Raw genomic sequence first — 27598 nt, 5'->3', positions numbered from 1 at the left:
GCTGAAAGACCCACCAGCACTTTGAAGACAGAAGGCTCCACTCTTTTCAGACAGCTCACTAAGTTAGGAAGACATCTACACATAGTGCACATCTAGGAGAGGCTAGTCCAAGTCACTACATAACTTTTATTTGTTCTGCTTGGTAGTAATTGTCCTTTCATCAAACATAAAAGTTACATTTCTTTTAAATATTGAGAATTTTACATAATGTTTGACAAAATATCTTACACCTGTGTAAAAAGATTTTATAGGTAACTTGAAATTCAGCACAAAATTGGGTTGAAGTGTTTAAGCAGAAATTCTATACTTTAATTCGAAGATTCACAAAAATGAAGATCAATGGTTTTAGAACTTTAAAATATTAATACTCTTGTAACCAAGAAACATACTTTTTAAAATTAAATAAGTGGTTTAATATTGGTCATCATATAATAAAGGCTAACATAAAGGGAACATGCTTTACAAATAATTTCAATATTCAGGCTAAGCATCCTTACAAATAAAAGCTTATTATGGAAATTCTAGCAGCTCTAACTGCTGACATCATTGTGTGGTTTAAATTAGTCTTCTGGGACCAAAAGAAAAGGCTCACAGCAATTTATAAACGAGTTTTTCTCTCTTGTGTAACATTATATGTCCCATTGAAACACTAATTTTCTATGATTTCTGTTAAGATTAAGCCTTTGGGGGACTTCATATTTAAGCAGTAGTATTAAATTTTCGGGGTAAAGCCTGATATACTTAGCATTTTCACTCTCCGTGTAAACACTTATTTGTACAGTATGCAACTGAAAACAATAACTTGTGCCTAAATGGTAAGTGTGGACTTCCCAATATGAAGAAACCAAAACCAGACAGAAAATGGAACTAAGGCCATTTGTTATTTGCACTCAGGAGTGTCAAGTCCTAAAGAAACTGGGACAAAGGATTATCTATGGTGCTTATTAGCATACCAAAGCTCAGGCTGGCATCAGGCTCACTGGGGACCTGTGACTCTTCTCACCCAGCCCTAGCCCTACCCAGAACTTCTCTAGCTCAAGGGTTTTCTTTACCCCAACTTCTTAAAAGATCTCTCTCTCTCTCTCTCCCTCTCTCTCTCTCTCTCTCTCTCTCTCTCTCTCTCTCTCTCTCTTTCTCTCTCTCTCCCTCTCTCTCTCTCCCTCTCTCCCTCTCTTTCCCTCTCTCCTTTTCCCTCTCCCTCTCTCCCTCTCTCTCCCTCTCTCCTTTTCTCTCTCCCTCTCTCCCCTCCTCTCATCCTCTCTTTTCTTCCACCACCACCCCAGCACCCCCTCCCTCCTACGTGGCCCCCTCTCCTCTCAAGGCCCTGTTCATGCTGCTGGCCATGTTTTAGTCTACACCTTTCATGCCCTGCTCTGGACTCTTCCAGATGCCTATGGCTGTACTCTCCCTCATATCTACAATGGTTTTCTCCCCTTCAGCCATACCTTGGAGCAGTCATATCCTCATGTCATACAGTGAGGATGTTCTAGAAATCATTAAAGCTTAGATGTGTGAAGAAGTTTGGAGGCATGTGCTTTTCAAGGGAAGAAAGTATCCCATGTCATCCTCCACAGTTCAGATAGCACAGGTCATAGTGGCTTCACAAAGCACCTACTGAGTCCTCTGGATCAGCCTGTCTTTACTTGGCTGGCTGTTTAAATTCATAAAAATTATATTGGAGCTCCAGTTGGACCAGGACCAGTGTTCTACTGTGCTTCCTCTGAAGGACTTGACTCCTTAGTATACATAATAGAGCCTGAGCTTGGCCAACAGGAAAGCCAGTGCAAAGGTGAGACGTTCCACAACTTAGGGAAGACAATAATACGGAAAGCCTTCATAATGGTTGCCAAGTTCGGTCTCCAGTATGCATGCTGGAGCCAAGGAAATGGAAAGGAGCCATGAGAACATTGATTTGACATGAACAGTTAAAGTATAATCACTTTCATCTTGTTTTGATTTTTATTTTTTGTTTTGTTTTGGTTTGGTTTTTATTTATTTTGAGAGAGAAAACAAGAAGGAACATAAAATTGGCCAGGTATGAAGATGGGAAGGCTCTGGGAGAGGCTGGAAAAGGTACAAGAACATGATAAAAATGTAAGAAAATTTTAAATAAAAACCCCCAAATCATCCTGGGAATCTAATTTTCTAAAGTGACAGCCAAGTCTGGGGACTTTGCATATGTGCAAAGTTCTTGTATATCTTTAGCAAGTACACTGATTAGTAATTAATATCGAATCCATCCCTTGAAAAAGCTATCCATCCCTTGAAAAAGCCATACATTAGTGCCAGATTATTTTCAGGATAAAGTCTAGACATCTAGAATGTTTGCTGTTACTGCATGGAACAGAACATTTCTTTTATCTTTTTACAGCCAATTGGTGCTTTGAACCCAAAGAGGGCAGTGTTTTATGCAGAGCGCTATGAGACATGGGAAGATGATCAAAGCCCGCCCTACCACTATAACACACATTACTCAACTGCAACTTCTGCCCTGTCCTGGCTTGTTCGAATTGTAAGTATCGTCTTAACTCAGCTGCCTCTAACTCCAGTGTAAGCAAATTAAATGAAAATCAAGTACCTTTGTTGTTCATTGTAATGACCAGAGAGACCAATGAACAGGTAGCCCAGAAAGCATGAAGCCTGTGATTTTCCTGCTCAGCCTCCCCACTGCTGGGATTACAGATATGCACAGCCACACTTGGCTTTGTTTTGTTGTTGATGTTTTGTTTTGTTAATGTATGATCTTTTTTATAGAATTTGGTTAGGAAGCAGGTTACTTAAACCCATGTACTTACTTTTAAGCTGCGGAAGCACAAACTGAGCAGTACTCTGTTACAAACCCTGCCAGTCCTCCCAAGTCAGTCACCAAGGACCCTCTGGTGTACATCTTTAATTTTAGATCAGCTAATATATTGATGATATAAACCCAAACCTTACTTAAGATGAACCAACTCCATACAGAAGTAAAGATAAAAAGGTATGATCTCCTTTTCAGGCCAAGGTTCCTAAGTTAGTCTCATCTGTCCAAGATTCAGCTTAAATGTATAAAGTCTGAAGTTAAGAAAAATCTTAACTGTTTTAGACCCTAAATAATTAGTGGCCAAGCCCAGCTAGTCAGATTGTGCACTCCTGCAGAGTGCCCTTCACATTCAGGTGAGAGAAGATGCCCTCTGAGTTCCCCCACGGAATTCATGAATTCTATTCTGAGAACTGAGCAGACTACAGAAGTAACCATTCAAGATTTAGGATAGCTGATTTCTGATTGCCACAGCCATAAAGGGTGGTCTTAATTGATTTATATTCAGAAATGGGAAAACAAAATGATTGATAAGTTCATTTCTCAGGTCACCAGTGATTAGACCATAAAACTAAATTTGCAGTCATTATTGACATTATTGACACCTGAATGAGCTGCAAGCAAACAGAAATCAGTACAGGAAGCATAGACCTAAAACCGAGGGGGATGGGCGTCTGTAAATTCCCACTGGCCGACTGCTTTATTCTTGCTGAGCCAAAAAGAAAACGTGGCTGTATGTAAGTAGGCCAAGAACTGCCCTGCACAAGACATCAAGGTAGTCCACCCACAGGGCGCAAGAAGCCCCAGAATCACAACATAAACACGCTTTCAAAACACTGAAACCAGAAGTGTTGACTCTTGAGAGACCTTTTCATACCTCATCAGCGTCTGTGATGCCACCCCTTGTCGAGCCACTGCTTAGGAGCTGGGGGTGGGGCTCACACGGGTCTCTTAGAAATGGAAGAAAGTCCGGAACTGTGTGTGAAAACAGTAATAATAAACATATCAACTGTGTTGTCTTAAATAAGAGTAATATTTGATTGCATCTTGAAATAGTTAAAATGATTTTATGTGTTTTCTGTGAATGTCACTTAGTCAAATCTGGAGGCTGACTGGCAAAACTTATTAAAAGAAAAACACTTCTCCTCAACCACCTCATTTTTTAAAAAATATTTTTCTCTTCCAAGTAAGATAAATCTTTCCTCCAATCACAAAGCACGAGCGGTCCTCTGGCTGACATGCTGTTCAGTGGATGGAGCACAGGACAGTGTAAGGGCCTGACAGTGATCTTTCCTGTCCACTGTACACAAAGCAGTGTGGCCTCACAGCAACCCTGGCTGACTGTTTCATGGCTTCTAGTGCCCTTGTGAGAAAGGGAAAGAAACGAGTGGAATTAGTCTCACAAATTTAAACCTGGCATACCAAAAATGTTACTTTTTGATCATGTAACCAATAAAAAATTGCTTATGCAATGTTTAATATTTTAACTTGTTTGGAATTCAAGTAATATGCTATATTTTTAGCACAATATAGCATCTGTTGGCTGCTGTGTTAGACAACATGGATAGCGTGGCTTTTATGAAGAGTCATTTAGCTCAGATGCCTCACGGCATGCTGTCAGAGGCAAGGTACTGGAGTTCTGTGGTTGAACAGCTTAGGGAGCATGCAACTGATGGCCGAGGGAGACCTGCTTTCTTCACTCTTATCCTGAGGATTTTATGAAGTAGAAAATGCATTATAATTTGTGTCTCTAAGAATCTATTCATAAAATATAACACATATTAAAATAAGTATCTGTCCTCTACCTTTCAAGACTTTTAGACCTGAAGTCATTAAATTCATTAGCAGTCAATATGTATAGTATGTCAATGATGATAATTGCATAAAAATGATAATTAGCTGCATACTTCATTACTTTAAATTAAGAACATTCTTTTATGCAAGCTACCAGTGAAGTCACTTGTCTGACTTGCCAGGCTCTAGGAAGACTGTTTCATTAAGGCTGCTAGACAAATGAGGAAGGAGCCTCATTCCACAATGGGATTCTTATGACAACTAATATATGAGGCACCATGTGCTCAGACTTTTGTCCTTTCTGGACTGGAGACATCATCCCAGAGTCATCATATAATTAGTACTCACTGACCAGTACATCCCTCAGTGACCAGTTTCCCTGGTCTACACCATGTTTTGTCATTGATCCTCCCCATCATCAGTTTCAGAGTAAAGGGTAAATATGCCCCAGAAATACACATCTGCCATTGTTGTACTTGTAGGTACCTAAGGAATCCTTAGTGAGAATGAATGTTATTTATCTGTTTTGGAGGCAAATTTAATGATGTCAAAGGCAATGTCTCCTGTTCAACCTTAAAACTGCAGAACAGCTGTCGTGATGCTTTATACCAAGGGCTCCTGCTATAGGAGATGTCCTGATTGATAGACACGCTAATCAAAGGCACCAGTCACAGAGTACTGGAATTGTCCGGTCTTGTGTTCACTTTAGTCCATCCCTTATTCAACGGATTAGGGCACGAAGAATCTTTATGCACTAGGAGTTAAAGTTGAGTATTAGAAGTGAAATAGGTGATGAAAGAGACAATTTCATAGTGGGGAATGCAGTCCGTGTAGCAGCAGGCATTGATGCAGAAGGCATTGATGAGAAGGGAGGAGGTCTGAGCTAGGAGATTGGTAAGTCCTGATTTGGACAAGTTAGCCAGTATACCCAAATAATGAATTTTGATTGCTGGAACTTGGTGTTTTAAGAGTTGTATCTTGGAGTTTTATTTGGGCATAAGGAGGTGGCCAAATAAGGGAATAGACCTTTATGGCTAGCATTAGGAATTTGATCTAACGGTTTAGAAAGGGGGAAGGAAGAGGGGTGGACAGGACCTGGCAGTGCAGTGCTGCCCTTGCAATGCTTGTGCCTATTAGAGAAAGGAAGGAAGGAAGAAGAAAGAAAGAAAACCTCCCTTATAAATGCTATGAGAACCATTTACAGAGAGATAGTAAGGTACTTCATCACTTCGCAGAGTAAAAACCTGCCAGTGAGGCCAGAGGACATGCCAGGCAGTGGAACAATGGTCTGCCATGGCACAGTCAGCCCAGACCTACATCTGACATCTTGGTCTAGGCCTTTACCCAGGGCTCTGGATTTTTTCTTCCTATAGATGGCCTCAGAGATGCTGGGGGTTTTGTTTGTTTTTATTTTGTTTTATTTTAACAAAGAAATGACTGTAGCTGTGTTTCAAATGATCCAGTGACTGATTCTTTTCTTTTTTAGGAGCCATTCACCACCTTCTTCCTCAATGCAAATGATGGGAAATTTGACCATCCAGACCGAACCTTCTCATCCATTGCAAGGTCATGGAGGACCAGTCAGAGGGATACATCTGATGTCAAGGTATAGACTTTACCATTCATAGTCACAGAACTCTAAAATTTATTGAAAATTTTATTTTTAAAGTAATATATATCAGTACAGCTTTGCTCCAGCATACTAAAATTGTATCCTACATCTAATCTTAAAGAAAATCTGTCATTTTTGTTGTTGTTGTATGACTGTTTAGTTTAACCAGGGCCATCTGTGTGACTGGTATATTGGGAATATCCGTTGAAGCCTGGTAGGGTGATCAACAGTAGATACATAACAGAAAGAAATTATTTTCCCTCTTTTCTTGAACCCATAGGAAATGATTCAGCAGTGAGGGTAGGGCTCACTGAGACCCTCCTCTATCCTGGCTGTTGATGGCCCATTCATATGCAAACATGGTGTTGCCATTGGTTATCTCTGCAAGTTCATGACTACAGTTACCTAGAAGTTGATATTTCACAGTCTTTCCCCCTTTCTTCTGGTTCTTCCTGTCTTTCTATGTCCCTTCCACAGTGTTCCCTGAGCCTTAGGGGGATGGTAGAAATGCCTTATTTAAGGCAAGCACAACTCTCACTTTTCCTCAGCACCTTGTACAGCCATGAGTCTTTGCCTCCTGGAAGCTTACTGGAAAGAGAAGTTTCTCTGATTAAGGCTGGAGTGATAATCTTTGAATATAAACATGCATTTAGAAGGTAGTTTGACACACTAGCTAAACAACAGAGTTTTGTTCCTCACTGTGGGCTTTTGGGAAGATTTATAGTACCAGATATGGACTCCTTCTTGTAGTGAGTGTTGGGGTTGGTCTTGTATGCTCTGTATTCAGATGCTGAGCTCTGTGACTCAAAATAAGTTTGCAGTCTTGACATGGGCATTTTATTGACAAATGTGCTGTTTAAAAAAATGCTCCCCAGTAATCCCTGATTGGTTAATAAAAAAACTAGACTGTGACTGGGCAGGATAGAGAGGAAGGCAGGACTTGAGATCGAGTAGCGGGTCTCAGGCAGGGACCATGAGGAAAAGGAATGAGGTAGGAGAAGGAGGTCTCCATGACGCAGGATGGACCATGAGCATGTGGCCAAGAAAAAATCGCCCAGAGGACACACATGAAGCAGAGCAACAGAGCAAGACTCAGTTGGCAAGGAACAAGGTGGGCTATGGCTGGGATGTAGGTTCGATCTCAGAACCTGCCTAGCAGAGTGCCTACAGCTTATTAATAAAAATTACCAGGGTTCTGTGGGTTTTGGGGGGAGCTATTCAGGCTAGAGTGGGACAGAGACCACACATAAAATCACACGAATAAGTGAGGGCCTTAAATACAGAGTAGTGTTGTAACTACCATTGCCCAAATGAGCTGGGCCTTACAATGAATGAGGTTGGCATTGTAACTTGTAGGGTTCCCAGCCAGATTTCTTTCCCATCAGCCCACATAGCATCTTCTGGCACTTTGAAAGTCAGCCAAAGGAGGCTTCTAGCCCAGTTGCAGCTTGATTTCTCTATAGCAAACAATCGAGGTACATGGTGCCTTTAGCAATTGGATCTTATCATCTAGTTCTCGTGCACAACTAAGAAGAACGGCAAAAGCCTTGTTTCAGGAGCATCTGGGCTTTCCGTAACCAATAATTAGTACGGAGGTACTCCACACCTGGCTCTGCAGTTTTTGTTAATAACCAGTAACTCCAATTAATAACCATCAAAAAAGTAACTCAGGACTTTCAGTGCCGGTCCATTAAGGTGTTTTCATTATTTCAACACCCCATCCATTCCCCATGGCATAAGCAGGAGGGAAGAGTGCTTGCTGTAGCTCGCCCTTCCTGCTGTTCACTCGGTATCTGGCCCACTGCATAAAACACAGTGGGAATTGGGTCTGACCCTCCTGTGTCACAGTGTTATATCTGGCCCAGCTTTGGGTTTGTGTAGCCTGGGGCAATTAATAAAGCATTAATGACCAGACCATTTAAAATGCAGACTTTTCTGTACAACCTTACCCTTTACTTGACTGCCTGGGGATACTCTGCAACAATACATATTAGATTAAACCAGCACACACAGTGCTCAAAAAGAGAGCAGAGCAATTGTCCAGTTGGTACACCTTAACTACTATTAAATACAAGCATGTGTTAATTGTTTGTGTTCTGTTTTAAGAAAAAGAAAAGGACTACATGGTCTTGATTGATGCATGAGGAAAATGTGCTCTCTTTTCTCTCCCTTTCTGATAGTAAGATCACATGATCAATTACGTAGGTAAAGTTTCTCATTTTAATTTTAATTTTCTTTATAGAGCTTTTCCCTTCCACTGCCACTCAGTGCAAAATTGTCCGGTATCACTGAGTTTAGGGCTTAGTCCTTCAGAAAGGAGCTGGTTAAACTCAGCTGCTTGATTTGCATATCTGTGGCTGCAATGCAGTGTCCACAGACAGAGAAGATGTTTGAGTGCATGTAAGCTCTGCATTCACTTCTCTTACAGCAAATCACTAAGGAAGTGGAAGCAGAATGTAGCACATCCACATTTTATTTGTTGCTGGTTTGTTTTTTTTTGTGTGTGTGTGTGTGTGTGTGTGTGTGTGTGTGTGTGTGTGTATGAGAGCCAGTCTTAATTTATGCATAGAGCATTCATATTTAGAAGAATCAAGGGTTTTACCTAAAGCCCTGCTGAATTACATGTTGTAGCCCATCTAACAGCCTTAATTTACTTCTCTAAAAAATTAATCTAAAATATCCATAGACCATCATTCACACTGACTGCTGAGGAAATCAGGGAGGCCTACTCGTGTTTAAGACACCTGAAGAACAACATAAAAACTAGCAGCTAGAAGGCACTTCATGGGCGCAGTACCTCAACCTCATGTTTTCAGAATCACCTGAAGAGCAGTTTGTATAGAAGTTTAATATTCTTCTATATAAGTGAAGACTGCCATCTTAAGCCAGAGCTGTATCCTTATTTTATCAAACTATTTCAAGTGAAAACGCATCCTCTCCGTTCCCAGGATCCTAACAAAGAATTAGCATTTTACTTAACTCAGAAGTCCCTCCTCACATGCCCACACACGTTTTTGTAATTTATTGCTGTAAACACACTTCTCAACGTTCCTTTCTACCCTAAGAACTGGGTCAGTGCTTTAACTACAGACACCTCAGCAAGTTACGTTTCAGTCACTAAACGCTCCACCCCCATCCCCACCCCACGCTGGGCAGCCATACTGAACCCCAGCCCCAATACTCTACCACACACTTAATTGGTTTAGAAGCGGTGCATTTCACTGCCTTGACATATGTAGACTGCTTTGTCAGTTCTCCCTGACCAGCACCTTTCCTTTGCATACTGTGGGTGTATATTCCTGGGTCTCCTTCAGGAAGCCTGCATGTTCACACACAGAAAGAAATGTACTTCTGCACCCTGGAGTGTCTCCTGTTCACATCATGAAGGTCAGAGCTGAAGAGAGCATCCCGGGATGGAGCTCTGTGTACCTTGTATGTATTCACAAAGACTGACTCTTAATAATGTGCCAGTGGCTCGAGGCCATCTGTGTTTTAAGTTTTAAACATATTATCAAACCATCATTGGCAGTGATGACAGTTCCCTCCCTAAAGCCATATGTTACACTGTTCCTTCCCCACCAGCAAGTCATCCTGTCCTAAGAAGTAGTGTGACTGCTGCTGCTCTAGAAAGTACACCTGGGAGTGGGCAGCACCACCTCTGAGTGCCCCTGCCTTTCCACAGCTGCACAGCACTTCCTGTACTCATTCACCAAAAGGTGACACATGTTGCTTGCCTGTTTGGGTTTTGGTCTTGTGCCCTCTGAATGGTTGAAAACAATCTTTGAAATTGCAGACAGAAGCCAGGCAGGACTTCAGCACTCAGGAGACAGACACAAGCAGATCTCTGGAGTTTGATGCCAGCCTGGTCTACAGAGTAAATTCCAAGATAGCCACAGCTACAGTTAGAAACCCTGTCTCAAAAAATCAAAAAGAAAAAGAAATAGCAGGCAATGTGGATTCCATTCCTTGTGTGTTCACACCTGTGAGTTTGTATAGTGTGTGTTTGTGTGCGTATGTGTGCATATAAGAATGTATTAGGTTCCTGTCCTATGTATGTTTATGTGCATGTGTGTTACCAATCACATATATGCATATGTGTCCTGATGTTTTCTGTTATAGCACCAGAATGTGGGTCTTATGACAAAATGTTAGAATATACAGAGTCTTTAAAAATAACTAGTGGTGAGTTGAAACTTTTTTAAGTTGATTTCATACATTGATTAAGGCATTTTTCACTCTAAAATAATGACTGACTTAGCAGGGAAGAGTGAGTTACTAAGAATAATAATCTTACTAACTGCTAGAGCACCGATTTTTATTTCTTGTCTCTACTCTGTATATAGCAGCTGATTTGTTTTTAAGGAAATGTGCTTTTGTTTCCAAAGAAGAAAATTATCTCTGCACTATCTACTAACTTAGACAACCTTGCAGGAAAGACCGAGAATGTGGTAGATGGTTTTATTCTGTCTCTCTCCATCAATGTCAGTCTCTTCCTGTGCTAATGAACCCAAGCTGGGTAGGAAGGGGAGCTGCCCAAGTGACTTCTGAGGAGAGGCCCCAGGAGTGGAGTCAAGTTGTATTTTGATTTTAAGTCTCTTTCCTTCAGCCATGCCCTGCTAGCAGAGATATTCCACTTAGAGATGTTCTTACACTAATTTCCTTAATACCTTCCCAAGTTGTTCCCTTACTTTCTGAATGGCTACATAGATGTTAGAAAAGGTGGCTATGACACAGTGTCATTAAGGTGACATAGTGTAAATTAATGCAGTTAATGGAGGTGCTCACACTGCCTCAGTGACCCATTATGAGCTCTCGTGGAATTAGCAGATGCCCAGGCATCAATCTTTTGGGAAAAGGATAGAAAAGCGCTGGCAGCTTTAAAACCTCACAGTGAATTATATTAGGAAAGTGAAAACGTCTGGGTTAGATTTGATTTCACCAGGAAGCCATAAAATGGTACGGCTCTCAGCAAAATATATTAAACTGAAATGTCAGGTTTGATGCACTAGGTACACAATTATGATAGTGTTAATAGTGGTCTTCTATCATCCTAAGACATACTTTCCAGTTCAATTTCTCAGCAGCTTGAACTTGTCATAAGCTTATAAATTAGAAATTGTGTTTGAAGATACTTTCCTATTTTTGACAGAACGCATATACTACTATTAACTGTACCATGGGGTTTTAGTATAGCTGTTAAAATAAACTAGAAATCACATTTGCAGACAAAAAATGCCTATTATAATATCCACTTTGCCATTTCTTTAATAATACTGTGTCTTTCTGTACTGTTTTTCATTTAGCAAGATTTAAACTCCTTGGATTTTTCCTTAAATAGACACTGTTTAACAGCAGTGAGGCTGTGTGCAGTGAGCAGGCCAGTTACCCTCGTTGGTGAGCTTTGTCTAACATGTCTGTATAGAAGCCAGGCAGCTGTGCCCTGCTTTTGGTTGGCTCCCTAAGTGCTCAAAGCAGCTTGTTTTGGAAAGGAGTTCCCCAGACACCAGGAGATTTTCAAAAGCCCTCACACAGGCAGGTAGAAAGAAGGCCAAAGCCAGTGGGTCTGCTCAGCTGCTGTCTGTCTGAGGCTCACTGCTCCCTGTGCCCCCGTGACTCTCTCAATCCTCTGGGGCCTTGGCTTTGCCCTGTGAGTCAGTCTTTTTCAAAATTCATTGCCTCTCTTCGCAGTCGAATGCTTTTTGGCCTGCTTGCTTGTAGGAAGTGGGGCCAAGGTCCCTTTGCCTATTGGTCCAGCAGCTACAAAATCATGCAGCTACTCTGTATGTTTAATTGTAGTTCAGTATTAGGAAAAACATTACTCAAATCTTTTGAGACCGGAGGCTGTGCCAGAAGATGACGGACTTTACTGTGTAGCTGTGCAGATTGGTGGCTTCCACCTTCAGTATTCTTCACACAGCTCGTAGGAGACCCGCTACATCCTTGATTCGAGCTTCACCCTGAGGCTACGTTTCATTGGTTACTCTAGAGTTGACCCTGAACTTGAGCCTGCATCTTATTTTGAGAATGTTTTGCCATCTTAATATAGACCTTTGTGTTTCTAAAAGCCCTGTCTCAAGCCAGAACTAGTTCATCCTTATCCTTCATAGTACCTTGTCCGTACACCCCTGGTCACTTTCAGCATTCCGCTTAGACAGTTCCTTGGGTTCATTTGGGTACGTTGAAAGGACTTCAGGATGTAGCCTCCTTACCCTTCCCTCCACTGCATCACTCAGGGAGCTAGCCTTCTGCTTTCTCAGTAATCTTTTTTTAAAGCAGTGAACAGACATAAAACCTCAAACTTTATCTGCTGTCTCAGCTACTTCTCCCTAGACTTCTGTGCTTTTATTCCTCCTTCTCTATCAGAACTACTAAAATGCCCCCAATTTCTTGTCCAGATGACTATTACAATTACTCTAGTGTTTTAAATCCTCTGTGACCTTGCCAGTAAGCTGTTCAAAGTCAAACATTTCGTGATCCCTACTTAAAACCACCTATGTCTAGTGACCATCGCCACTGTTGGAAATGTAAGCAGTTCCTTCAAGTTTCAAACTCTCACTGCTCCTTCCAGCAATGTAGGTAACAGTCTGCTTTAGGAGCACATCCAGTTACAAGCACATCCTGCTAGGCTGAATGAGGAGGAGAAGGGAAGGTCCTTGCCACAGGGTTATCCTCCAGACCCTGGTATCAGGACTTCCTATGTCGCCCTCCCACCCCAGCTCTCAGGACTGTTGGACCACAGCCCTTGCCTCTGTGCTGCGCTTTGTTGTTGGGAATGGCCAGCTTGTGGCTCCACCCTTTCTACTGTACCTACACTACAGCACTACCATGGCTCACAGTAAGCATGTTTGTTCACCTATCAGCTTCTCATTTAGCCCCTTCTCTTTCTCCTTCTATATTTAGGTCCTTCTTTGAAATTTTATCTCACATATAACTTAACTGGAATTGTCCGTTTCTCAGCCTCTCAGTGTGGCCTTGCTCTGCACTCTTCCTGGTCTGCACCTTGCTGTTGCCCTCCTGCTGTTCCTCCTGCTTGGTGCTTAGGCAGACTGCACCCCTGCTCTTCCCTTCCAAGACGCCCTTTGGCCTTGTTACCCAGGTCTTTCTGTATTCTGTCGTGGCCATTGTTCTTGAAAATTAGTTGTCAAACAACCTAGCCAGGTGCCCCACAGGGCACCTCGCCTCTCTGATCATTCATATATATATATATATATATATATATATATATATATATATATATATATATATATATATATATATATATATATATCGACTATCCTCTACCCTTCCTCCTCACTCAAGTTTCTCCATTAGGAGATGGTCTCCTGCCCTCTCCCTGTAATTACCAATGTAGTGTTTCTGGACCCACCCAGAGTTCCCTGCTCTCTTTTCTGCCCTCTCCTTTCAGAGGATGATGGTCTTGCATTATAGCCACTGTTTATAACTCAGCCCTTAGACCTGACTGACTTGCTAGATACTTGGGCCATGACTCATTTTCCCAGGACTCATCACACACCTAATACCCAAACCTTTGCTCCATGAAAAAGTAAATGTCTGAGAAATATATACTGGGTTTTAGAAAGAGTTCTACCTAAATGGTTTAATGTAAGAAAACTGATTCTTAATAAAGTTACCTCCTTCTATCTAGAAAGTTCATTTATGTAAACCTCATTATATTTCTGTAATTCCAGAGAAAATGAATATAGTTATTCCCTCCTTGTCATTTACAAGTCAGAAGACTCGGTCTCAGTCCGATTCATACAGGGTCTTGCTAAGATAGACACTGGATGGAAGAGTTTCGTCACCTTTAATGGAAGGTGCAAACAGGAAAAGCCCCTGGGTATATGTTTTTAGAAAACTTAGGCCGCGTCTATTGGAAGACTTCTTATCTGGTGGTTTTACATTTCCCTATGCATCTCTGGAGGTGACCACATTAAGATTCCTGTTTCAGGCAGTATTCTGTAAGCATGAATCCTACCATCGTGCTTGACTTGTAAACCTAACACTGATACTCAGGGTCATCTTGAATCCAAGTATTTATGCTATGCACATATAGTAAAGTGACTCATCCTTATATCTAGCTTATCCACAGTTACACTGAAACTTGATTTTTAAGCACGAGTCCTGCTGTACTCCGTGGTGTGTGTTAAATAACTTGATTGGAGCTGGGGTGTCACTGGTGAGTGCTGGCCTGGCAGGTGCCAAGCTCAAGGTTCTAACCTCAGCACTGGATACAAATATTTAAAAATTTAAAAGTAAAATGATGAATTCTATAAATATCATGTATTATAGTTGGCACAGTAATAAAAATCAAAAGTAGCAAGTAATGTGATTTATTTTTAACAAAGCCTGGCAGTGACTTTTTCGCTGGGGTGACTTGTTAAGATGCACAGAAGGTCCCTAAGCAGCGTGGACTTGTTATAGCTCATACATTCATCCGATAGCACTGCTGTGTAAACTGCTGTTACTTTGCGCTCATTTCTCACTGTGTTTGTTTGTTTACTTGCTTTACTAACGATTGAACCCAGGGCCTGTTCAGTGTTCTAAGAGCTCTCTCTACTACTGAGCCGCGCCGACCCTCAGCCCTGTGTACCTTTCTCAGGATTCACAGTAAAGAAAAGATAATAAAGTGAACTGTGTAAAAGAAATGTTTCATCTTCTTGGACACCTAATTGATTTTAAATGGATCATATAAGGGCTAAAATTAGGTCAAGGATTTGTCTCCTTTTATAGTTGGAAAAAGTTAATCATCTGCTTCAACTGATTTTACTAATCAACTAGCTAATGAGCTACATCTTTTTTCTGCCCAGGAACTTATTCCAGAGTTCTACTACCTACCAGAGATGTTTGTCAACAGTAATGGGTACCATCTGGGTGTGCGGGAGGATGAAGTGCTGGTTAATGATGTGGACCTACCCCCCTGGGCCAAGAAGCCAGAAGACTTTGTGCGGATCAACAGGATGGTAAGGAAATTGGTTTCCACTAGAACCAGAATGAAGAAGTTCACATGTTTTATGTGTGTGGCGGGGGCTGTTTTGTTCTGTTTGTTTATCTATTGCCAAGTGTCTTTAGCATCTGTAAATACAAGGTTAAAACCTAGGAGGCGGGGACAGGATTCTGCTGCACTCTTCTGATGGGACCCTTTGTTATAAAGCAGACTTCTTTGACGAGGGTTGGTGGGGTGATACTCCAGTTTTGTGTGTTCCCGCAGGAGGAGACAGTTGGACAAGCGTGTGCTGACTAATGTCACTCATTTTGAACAGTTTGAAATAAATGTCCTTCCCTTATTCTTGCCTATTGCAACAAGTGTGCCTACATACTCTTCTCACTGATGGAGATATTCAAGAGAGGAGAAAGCCTGGAGTGTTTTATATATGGAAAGTTTGTGCTGGAAAACACAAGTCTCAGGTTGTAATGTCTTCACCTTGGAAGAAAGTGCCCATCTTACAGCATTTTAAAATACACATGACAGAGGTCCCGGTGTTCAAATACATATCTAAAATATGTCCGCATGTGGGGATTTTATGTATATTCTCCCCAGCTAATGAGATTTTCATTTTGGTGTAGTTATCATGGGAGAAGAGGCATGCTGTACTGTGCTAACAGTCTCGAGTCATGACAGTGAAGACTGAGGCTTAACAAGCACATCTTCAGCCCTGTCCGCTCACTCTTGAGTCTCTTCGCCTGTCTCATACATCTGGTTTCCTCATTTGGCAGTTGATTTTGAGTCAGAAGCCACACAATTTCCACACAGCACAATAGGAGTCATGTATCATGCCGTCCCCTTTTTGGGAAGAGTATTACTGATACATAATTGGCACACTGATGAATAATCCCCACATTGACTACTTTAACATCAGTGGGGTTTGGCCTGTTCAGACCTGTACAACTCTTACCACAGTCAATTTGGTAGCATTTTGTCACTCCATAAAGAAGCCCCCTAACTTGTTAGTATTTTACCCTGTTTTCCCAGCTTCCCACCCCACCCAGCAACACTAACCTACTTACAGCCTCCACTGTGTTTCTGACCTTCTGCCTTCCAGCCTCTCTGCCTGCTGTAGGCATTGTACATGCACAGTCCTAAGGTGCAGCTCGCTCTGCCCTTCCCACACTGTGGTTCCTATCTCTCTCTTAGTAACAGCTGTATTTTCTGTAAGAAATATCCTGTCTTTTGATATACTTCACTTTTAGGAATCATTGCTGTTATAATCATCCTATCCCTAAAAGCACCACATTAGGGCTGGGCATGGTGACACATGCCTTTCAATCCTAGCAGGCAGAGGCAGGCCAATTTCTGTGAGTTCTGGGCTAGCAAACCCTGCTTCAGACCACAGTTGGTGCTTTCGTTTATTTTATTACCTGATTTTTGAACAGAAGTTTTACATTCTCCATGTTTTTGTGCATATTCCTCACTTCTTGAACAGTAGTTGAGAACTTAAGTTTGTACTTAAGCAGAATGTATTTCTCAGCATGTACCTGTAACAGCACTCCACGATGTCATCCCATGCTTGGATGTAGACCATACCTACTGACAGTTAAATGGCAAACACTTACCCAGAGAATGAATGTAGTTTAATTTCTATAAACATGTGCAGGCTGGTTTAGTCTAAGTATCCCAAAGTCAATGAATCCAGAAAAGGAGCCAGAAGCCGTTGGGCCCGAGTCTTTGCTGTACCTGCTAGAGAACAGCAGTCCTTGTGTGGTATGGACACTAAGTGCTCTTTCTGAGTCAGGCAGTGCACCTGCCTTGATTTTTCTTTTGAACATTTATAAAGTGTCCCCATTGCAGACAGGAAACATGAAGGCCAGCAGTGTTTACTAACTTATTTAGGGCAATGGAACTGGTAAATGGCAGAACCAAGATTCAAGACCAGAAAAAAGAAGTAACTCATTGGTCTCACTATAGCCAAAATGCCTCCACCTCTGTGTCACCTCTCCCACCACCTCTGTGTCACCTCTCCCAACACCTCTGTGCCACCCCACCCCCTTTTGAAGTGCTAAGATTATCACAACCCTGCTTCCAGGTTAGCGATTTTACTCATTTCCCTTTTCATCATTAGGATTTTCTTTCTTTTTTTCTTTTTCTTTTTCTTGTGATGCAAGCCATTCACTGATAAGGACAGCAAGCAGACTGGCTTAACATAGGCTGAGGAAAAGGGATTAGTTACCTGTATATCTGCTGAATTTCACATTCCCTAATGCAGCAGTTTACACAAAAGCAAACTAACTCTGTACTAGGAAATGCTTATGGTACCCGTGACATGTGGCATTGTAGACAGAGCTCGATAGAGGCCATTGCTGTTTCCAAGTTCCAGACAAGGCCACTACTCCTACTGGTAATGTGTCTTTCTCTGTGCCACATATTTCATGAGCTGAGAAGGCACTTCAGAAAAGGGGTTTGTATTCTTAGTTAAAATGTGAAACATTTTTTAAAAGTAAAACTTTGAGTAGACAGGTTAGTAAAAGTGAGCATGCTCCTGCAGGAAGAAAAAGGCCCAAACGTTAGACAGGAAAGTGGCCTCTATTATATCATCCAACCTATTGACCTGATGTCTCCTTAGGAGCATTTATTGACTGTGGTAGGTTGTGAAAAAGAATAGGCACATCTAGATTTAGCATTCAGAAAAGCAATCATCTATACAAGAATGCCTTTTCATTGCAGTAATTTGGCCAAACATCATAAAAAGAAGTCAGCAGAGAGAAAGCCAATGTATGGGCATCTCCTTCAGTTTTCACGACGCTTTTGTCTTGGATCATCAGCAGATACCAGAGAGAAACAGAGCAATGAACTACTCTGGCTTAGTAAATTTATTGTTGCATAATGTAGAGAAAGCCTGTGCATGATGTTCTCCAGAAATTTGAGCACAAACACTCAGGGTACTTGGTAGCAAGGTGCTGTCTGTGCTGTGAGAATCAAAATGATAGCTACAGGCAGAAGGGCAGCTGCTCGTGAGGGTGTCTGCACCAAAGCTTTCAAACCCAGGAGCAGGAAACAGGGGCCTGGCTGATCAGTCAGATTGCCCCAGGGCAGCTGATCCACAGTAAACCTGCTCCCCACTGCCTTGCCTGTCCTGTGGCCCTCTCTACCCACAGCTCATTCTGGTGGGTTTACTGATGTATTTGCCTGCAGAGATGCTGTAAAACAGAGCTTGTAGGAAAAAACTGGCCTTTTAAAAAACAGAGCTGGAAAAGTGGGCGCTAGGAATGTTAGGCTGCTGTCTGCAAAAGCAGCCTCACCTCACTCAATAGAGAATATTAGCTCAAATGGAGCATCGACCTGGATATAAAGCCTGCTACTGCAAACTGCCTAGGAAACATGGAAGAAGCAGCCCTGCGGGTGTGTGCGTTAGGCAAAGGTACCCACATATGATAAAGTCCACCCCTTTAATCCCAGCAATCGAGAGGCAGAGGCGGTCAGATCTCTGTGTGTTCGAGGCCAGCCAGCACTACCCAGTGTTACATTGTCTCAAAAAACCAAACCCCAAAATAATAACAAAAACCAGAATACAAACACTGATGGTCAGGATATAACTAAAGCTTCTTTGTTTTGAACAGTGTTAAGAAAATTACAGGTAGTTCAGAGTGGAAAGAGTTTTTGTAATGAACCCAGGGCTCAGCCGGCAAAAGGCTGTGCATGCCAGACAGCCCGAGTTTGCTCTCCATACACATGTATAGATAAATAAATGGAAAACAACAATCTAATGAAATATGGGGCCTGAAATTTGAAGAAAATAGTCAAAAAATCCACAATAACTTAAAAATATTCTTAAAAAGTAAAGACAAAATAATCTCCTGACCCCCCCCCCAATACATACAGATAGCATCTTCCCCCTGAACAATGTAGCCTGCTGGGTATTGTGCCTCACTCCAGAACCTCTCTTACTCAACTGCATAGGCAGCCATGATCAGCTTTTATCTCCTTACGATTGCCTTCTTAGCATATGGCTTTCTTATCACAGCCTGTGAGAGCCATCCTGTGTGCTCTGTGTGTGCAGTGACATCACGTTATACGTGATACCAGTCAATATTATTAGTTCATGCAGCAATCAGTGAACATTGGAGTTGTGTCCAGGTCTTGACTGTATTTGTAAGGCTGCTATGGACATTGACATAATATCTTTTTTCTATCATACAAGTTTCCAGTAGATGACAGGCTTTTATTTCTTTACAGTAGATACCTCGGAATGGGCTTGCACACAGAGTAAATTCTACTTAACATTTTAGCAAACTACTGAAATGTCTTCCATAGTGACTATGTCATCTTCTGTCCCCACTCATAGAGTGCTGCAGCTCTTGTCCCTTGTGCCTTCACCCACACATGACCTCCTGGTTTTTTTTGTTTGTTTGTTTTTTTGTCTTTTTTGTTGTTGTTGTTTTTTAGGGTTTTTTTTGTTGTTGTTGTTGTTTTGTTTTTTTGGTTTTTTTAATTTTTTCTGTCTTTTTTTATCTTTATTAACTTGAGTATTTCTTATTTACATTTCAATTGTTATTCCCTTTCCCGGTTTCCCGGCCAACATCCCCCTAACCCCTCCCCTCCCCTTCTCTATTGGTATTCCCCTCCCCATCCTCCCCCCATTACCGCCCTCCCCCCAACAATCACGTTCACTGGGGGTTCAATCTTGGCAGGACCAAGGGCTTCCCCTTCCACTGGTGCTCTTACTAGGATATTCACTGCTACCTATGAGGTCAGAGTCCAGGGTCAGTCCATGTATAGTCTTTGGGTAGTGGCTTAGTCCCTGGAAGCTCTGGTTGCTTGGCATTGTTGTCCATATGGGGTCTCGAGCCCCTTCAAGCTCTTCCAGTCCTTTCTCTGATTCCTTCAACGGGGGTCCTATTCTCAGTTCAGTGGTTTGCTGCTGGCATTCGCCTATGTATTTGCTGTATGCTGGCTGTGTCTCTCAGGAGAGATCTACATCCAGTTCCTGTCAGCCTGCACTTCTTTGCTTCATCCATCTTATCTAATTGGGTGGCAGTATAAGTATGGGCCACATGTGGGGCAGGCTCTGAATGGGTATTCCTTCAGCCTCTGTTCTAAACTTTGCCTCCCTATTCCCTGCCAAGGGTATTCATGTTCCCCTTTTAAAGAAGGAGTGAAGCATTCGCATTTTGGTCATCCCTCTTGAGTTTCATGTGTTCTGTGCATCTAGGGCAATTCAAGCATTTGGACTAATAGCCACTTATCAATGAGTGCATACCATGTGTGTTTTTCTGTGATTGGGTTACCTCACTCAGGATGATATTTTCCAGTTCCATCCATTTGCCTATGAATTTCATAAAGTCATTGTTTTTGATAGCTGAGTAATATTCCATTGTATAGATATACCACATTTTTTGTATCCATTCCTCTGTTGAAGGGCATCTGGGTTCTTTCCAGCTTCTGGCTATTATAAATAAGGCTGCTATGAACATAGTGGAGCACGTGTCTTTTTTATATGTTGGGGCATCTTTTGGGTATATGCCCAAGAGAGTTATAGCTGGGTCCTCAGGTAGTTAGTTCAATGTCCAATTTTCTGAGGAACCTCCAGACTGATTTCCTGAATGGTTGTACCAGTCTGCAATCCCACCAACAATGGAGGAGTGTCCCTCTTTCTCCACATCCTCGCCAGCATTTTACAGTCATTTTACTGGACATTAAGTAAGATATTTTTATAATTTTAACTAATAGTTCTCCAATATTATAATGGCATTGAATATCTCTTTGTATGTTTATTAGATGCTAAAGCATTTTTATATATATTTTAAAGGTGAGTAGTGACATTATAGATATAACCTTGGCTATTCTTCATTTGAGTAGTTTATATGCTCCCCAAATTAGTAGTCTTATTTCAAAGATGCCTAATGAATAGAAAGAAGGGCCTGCTTTTGAAGATGAATTCCCAAGGCAAGCAATATCCTGCCTAAGGATTTGGGGCCTAGTAAAAACTAATAATTATCTGGGCAAGAAACCACCAGGTAATCACAATTTGTAGAAACTAATCAAACAAGATGATAGACTCTTAATTGAATCTATAGAAAAATACGCAGTGAGTCATTTAGTGTGTTAGGTGGCAATGCATCCACCCAGTGAATTTGCCACACTGGGACATTTCTAGGTTTCCTGTAAATGGGATTACTTGAGAGATTGTAATGGTTACTTTTCTAAGATGTATTGCCACTTAGATTCCTTCCCTCCCTCCCCCTGAGAATAGTCTTTAAACCTCCCACACTTAAAAGTCATGAGGTTTATTGATAAGAACCAACCCAAATTAGAATAATGTGTCCACTCATGCTCATCTCACCCAGGTCAGTGACATAAGCCCTGTGCCCTTTGAATCTGCAACTATTTGTGTCTGCTGAACCACCCAACTGTGGCAGTGGCCGTTTTCATTTGGGGTCCTAAGGATCTAACTCAAGCAGACACTTCACCATCTGAGACATTCCTACCTAGGTTTCCTTCTCAATTCTAACCCAATTCCTGTCATCTTACTAACTCGTCTAGGAAGACTTTAAACTAATCTTTTGCTATATGTTGGATATTTGGAGACCTTCTATTGCCCCAGTCTCTGCTGTGTGCTGCTCAGAAGCCATGCCAGGATAAATAGATGGTTTGCATAAAGATCCAGCGTGCAGTGGATAGCATCAGAAGTCTCCCCCTCTGGTCTTCCTTGAAGCAACTTTGGGAGGTTTAAAGAAAGAGCTCTCTTGTGCATCACCTGGGTGATGAGTCTGTGGCGTGTCTGAGGCAGCCAGTATTGCTTCTGTGGTTGCGCTGCACTGGGAATTCCTAAGAAGCAAAGATGTGAAGGGATATGTCACCCAGTGTGGCTCCACCCACAGTTGCCACTCTCAGGGTCACTCCCCTGTGTTTCTCCGTCCTGCAGCCTCCCTGCACAGCACAGATTCTCTGCTCTGGCCAGGTGATCCATCTGCTGATACAGTGTGGTCATGCTCATCTGTAGAAACCTGGCAAAGAAAGAGTTAGCACTGAATATCACTAACTTGCTACATGGCTCTAAGTTAGGTACATTTATTTGGTATATGTTTCTATAATATAAAGAACCTATACAGTGAGATATGGAAGAATTTACATCTCTAAATTCTATGATGACAACTACGATTCATTCAGTGTTCTGTTAAATTTTCTGTGTACTTATTGGGTAGTTTCTGAAGGCTTTAGTTCCTCTGGATAGGTGTATCAGTGTGTGTATGTCTCTGTGTGTGTGTGTGTGTGTGTGTGTGTGTGTGCGCGCGCGCGCGCGCGCGCACAAGCTCTCTGCTCTCTTTATAATGCACACTGGGATTATCTCCAGTTATTCACATGAGTTCTTTTTAATAAGCCTCATGTACAAAGTGAGAAAATGAGAATGGCATATAGCTCAGAGAAATGGCATTCACTGTGTTTGTAAAAGTCCCTCCTCTCTCTGTGGATTAGGAGTCTATATCCATGAACATTCCCTCCTCCTCCTTCTTTTAAGTTGTCATAACAAAATTCAAGGTTATTAAATGTGGGCTTCACCCCAGCATGTGGATATCATTTGTCTGTGGTGATTACACAAGCTCATATAGTCCATACAATCATTGTGCTCTTCAGTCACAGTCGCCCCTGCCCCCACGCTTTGGCCTGTCCTGATGCGCTCCTAATCTACTACTGCACTTAAGTGATGTCACTGGTGTTGTGGGCACTGGCACATACAGCTGCTCATATGCTATGACACAGTGATCAAGAAACAGTGACAAAAATCTCTCACTGATGACTTGTAGAATTTGAAATTTGGTCTCATTGGAGAAAAACCTGGAATATAATGTCATCACTTTTTGTAGACATCTCAGTAAATTCTAAATTCTTTGTTTGCATAGTAAGCAAGCACTGGCTTAATTTATCTACATACAGCATAAGATAATCTCAACCAACTTCCTCATAAAGCATTGATAAAGCCTTGTGTTTGGTTCTTACATGGTTAGGATCTGACCTCTTGACAAAGGACAGACGTAGAAAGTCTTTCTGATAGTATTACCCTAATGCTGGCATCATCAATCATAACCTACCCATTTATAATTTGTTGTTCTAAAAGGCCTTTCATGGATGGGAGTGACAGTCTCACCCAGCCCTCAGTCCTGCTGATTCCTAGTGCTGTTGGGCCAAATGCAGACCACAGGTCACATATATCCAGCCAGGCAAGGGGCTCAGAGGCCCTATGCTTTTTCTCATATTGTTTCATGTCTGTTGCAAATTTTTCATATTTTGAAGAAAAGGTCTCTCATAGTAGGTTGTAGCTTAAATTTCAAATAATTTTACCAACATGTGAAGCAACACTGTGTTAATAAAAGAACATTGGTGTTGTCCACTTCACTTAATAAATAGCTAGTGAGTACTCCAGACAGTTCTTCTAATTTGTAGGACATTGCTTACTAGGCAAGAATATCTGCCCTTACTTAGCTTCCTTTCAATTAAGACAGACCAACTTCCTCATGGAGGGAGGAGGGAGGATTAGCTTGGTGTGAGATGGCCAGTTCTGAGTTAAAGAAAAGTAGGAGAGGAACATCTGGACAAAGCACAGTGCCAGTCATGCTTGGCGAGGAGGCCGGTGGGCAGAGGTGGGACAGTGAACAGTGAACAGTAGTGTATAGCAAAGGAGAACTGAGCAGCAAGAGAACTTATCACACTGGGCTTGTGGGCTCCATAAGCACTGACCAGTGGACTGAGCAAAGAGTGGCGTGACTTTACATTTTAAACCGTGTCCAACGTCTGCACTAAGTATGCTAGGGCTACCAGAGTAGAGCCTGTAACCTATCAGGAAGCATTTCTAGAGGTGCTAGGACATGGAAGGGAGAGTGAAGGTATTGAGAAGTTGTTTATCTGTTCTCTGTGGTCTGATGCTTCACCCTAATGTGACCTCTGTGACTTCTACGAGTGGTATTTTCCCTCAGTTTCTTCAATCTGCAGAAGAAGGTACAAGTTCAGACTAAGTTGCTTACACATATCAGAGACAATATTTCAGTTTGTTCAGCTAAAATGGGGCGGGGTGTGGTTAGTGCTTGTTATTACCATGGCATGGGGGCAGAGAGTCTAGACTGCAGGACAGGCTAAAGTCAGCATGCTTATCCCAATAGGCTCGGGTCTGTTCAGAACATAGAAAGCCTCTTATCCATCAACCCTCCAAGGACAATGTTTGGTGTGGTAGGTGGGCAGTCATTTAGGGCAGGAGAGAAATCAGACTGTACTCACCTGTTCTTTTGCTTGGGAAATCAGGTTTTTGCCTTTTGTGTCGCCCTGTTCATAGAGTCTAGAGCACTGTCTGTCTCAAGGCATACTCTCTAACTGAGGATATGCATTATACTTGTGAAACAATGAAGTGCCAGCTGTTAATTTTGAATTGCACTTTTCAATATGAATGTAAATTGATTAAAGGAACTGTGTGTGCTACAGCCACTACTTGATGACAAGACGGCATTTGTAAAGAGCATGCACACCCCTTGACTCAAGAAGAAAGACCAGTGAGAGAATTAACTCTAGATGAAGGATGGCTTCAACTCAGAAACACCATGGTGGGCAGGGGGTGGGTGTCACACCCAAGCTTTATCACTAAGAATATTGATCTATATCTGAAAACCATGAAAAGCTCCAGAAGCAAAGATGGGATAGAGTTTTTGAAAGCCTAGTGTATGCAGGGCTGTGCTAAGTTATGCAAGGAGGAGCTAATGGTGTCAGTTGTAAAAGAAGGCACAGGGCATGCTGACTTCAGAAATCTGCTCTATGACAGGCTACCATGCACTGGGTTAAAGAAAGAGGCTAAGAGGATTGCAGTAGGCCATTTGAAGAGCAGGATATCATCTTGGTCATGGTACATCTAGCCATCAATCAAGTAATAGAAAAATTTAACACACATCCTCCACCACAGTCATGTAAAACAGCTTTATTGAGCTAGGTATATAATCCCAACACTCAGGTCACTGTGAGTTCAAGTCTAGACTGGGACACATGGCAAGTTCAAAGCTGTCCTGAGCTATGTAGCCTGGCCACATATAATTATGTTTATTTAAAACATTAATTGAGTAATTAAAGTTTCAATGACTAAAATTTTAATGCAGTCATGGGAGTGAAGAGCTAACCTAGACATTTACAAAAACTCAAGTGCTTTTCGAATTGTGTTTGAATATACACATCATTATTCAAGAGTGTTTATTACTGAAGGGAGATCATAGATACCATAGAAGGATAGAAGTATTTTTATTTAGTATAAAAGAGATAGAACTTGCATTCCCGTATATAAAAGAATTCTCACAGCACATTTCAGTTTCCTTTGTTTCTTTCTCATGAATTTCAGAGAGGCTTTATCCCAAGTGCATTAGTGAAAGAATTCTCTCCCATCTAATACCCATGGGCAAAGATGGGATGAGATATAGGTGGGTGCAATCCATCTGAAAGATACCATTGTACTTCATATCTCTCTTCACTTCCTTCCTCCCACATCCCCAGGGTAGAGTTATGGATTAGAAATTGGGTTATCTAGGCATAAAGCAATTGCCTCTGCCTGGAGATGTGAAGGAGATGTTCAAGAAGCTATTAGGGCCATTATAACACTAATAGCTTAGTAATCGAGTATTTTTTCATATTTTCCAGTGTAAGCACTGTACTAAGATCTTATTTCAAAGTGCAGAGTGGGCCTCTGCATACAAACACAGCTCCAAGAAAACCAAATAAGCACAGCCATGTGTTCTGTAGCAGGGTAAATACCATTTGTGCAGTGAGCAGCCCTGCAGTAAGGACCTCTGCTCTTGGTATGGTTATAGCTAATATTCAGTTCCTACATATGCATTTGACTTTGAACTAGATTTAGCATTAAAGTGTTGTAAACTTGGGATTTTTTCTTCTTTCATAGTGATAAGCAAGGCAAATTATAATAGGGTTTTGTTCTCTCCACACATACCTCATTTAATTTTAATTTTATGAAGGAAAAGGCAGAGTTATCTGGAACACTTAATTGCCACTGTCACCCGATTCACCATGTTGCCTCTCTGTTGTGTAGACTAGAATGGAGCAAATAACAACAGATACCACAAAGATTTTTAGTTTAATTAAATATTATCATGAAAATCATGATCTAATAATAAGGTTTAGAGCTGAGAAGAAATGGTTAATAACAAGCAAGATATTAAAATGCATAAATGGATACCTAGAAGCCTTATAGAAATTTAATGAAATTTCTCTGCATCCTCAGAAAAATCCAAGGCCTCTAATTTTAGCTGAATTCTACCAAATTTTCAAGAAACAATGAACTCAGTTCTTATGCAAGGTGTCCTAGAAACCACGGAAAGCCATTTTAGGAGGATACCAGGATTAGGGTGCCAACAGTAATTAAGGGAGGAATTTAAAAAAGAAAAGAACAAGTACCAATTTCATAAATATCTACAGTGCAAAAATCGTAAGCAAATTAGCATGGGAGGCGAAAGATGTATACATATGTATGCCTCGCGCGCGCGCGCGCTCTCGCTCTCACTCTCGCTCTCTCTCTCTCTCTAAATCAAAACAAACAAAATCCAAAAGGACAAAACAAAACAGAACACACACAAAACATGGAATCTGTTATATTGGCCCCAGCTACTCCTTTTTAAGGGTGCCTACCCTGGAGGATGGTTGGTAATATCCAGTGTCATTCCATTAGTGAAACTTATTTCCCCTCTCCTGTAGGCATCAATTGCTGATAACTTCTTGGTTAAGGTTGGGACTTTGTGCTCACTTCCCTTCCCAGTAATGGGATTTTGATCTGAATTTGTGAAGATCTCGTAAAGACACCAAAATAAATAAATAAAACTTGACCAGAACACCAAAAACAGTTCTTATGGAGAAAATTTTAATTTTTATCTCTTAACATAAGTCATAGGAACTGATTTGTATAGATGAGGTGTCTTGGAAATGTCAATGGATGAAACTAATGTTAGTGTTTACAACTTAATATAAACAAGGATAGCTATGTAAATTTCTGGGTACACACACATAGCTGGCTAGACATAGACATATACATACATAAAGGAAAGGAAGGGGCAGGACCAAGAGCAGGGGTGTGTGTAGCAGCCTGGAGATAAATCAGATCCTGCCTCCAGACTCTGGCCAGCAATAGGATAACAATAGGATAATAAGATGAGTCTCAGAGATAGTCCAGTATTTATTGGGCTTCAGCAACCTTGGACCATATAAATGTGTCATTGTAATAAATATTTGCATGTAAGACCTAAATAGCTTTAAAAAACTTAAAGCATGTTTGCAATACCACTTCAAAAATTGTATGTGTGATAAAGAGATGGGAATGATGGCAGAGTGGAGTGGTGCATGAGTAGCAGACAGACACAGAACTAAAGACAAGGTGGTTTTAGAAACCTTGTAGATGTTTGTGATCTGTGCTGCTGCCAGAAACTATGTG

General features: G+C 41.5%; 1 protein-coding gene across 8 annotated transcripts in view; it reads left to right on the top strand.

The window, feature by feature from the left end:
• Positions 1-27598, top strand: part of Nbea (neurobeachin) — a 559026-nt gene that overhangs the window by 489133 nt on the left and 42295 nt on the right. For all 8 annotated transcript variants that reach the window (NM_001427608.1, XM_063282102.1, XM_063282100.1 and 5 more), the window contains 3 exons: positions 2372-2512; positions 6078-6197; positions 15011-15163. In NM_001427608.1, the coding sequence (NP_001414537.1) occupies positions 2372-2512; positions 6078-6197; positions 15011-15163 (414 nt within the window). The remainder of the gene's footprint in view (positions 1-2371; positions 2513-6077; positions 6198-15010; positions 15164-27598) is intronic.

The sequence above is a fragment of the Rattus norvegicus genome, chromosome 2 (assembly GCF_036323735.1).
Source record: "Rattus norvegicus strain BN/NHsdMcwi chromosome 2, GRCr8, whole genome shotgun sequence".
Taxonomy (NCBI): Eukaryota; Metazoa; Chordata; class Mammalia; order Rodentia; family Muridae; genus Rattus; species Rattus norvegicus.
This window is presented reverse-complemented; position numbering and strand designations above follow the sequence as displayed.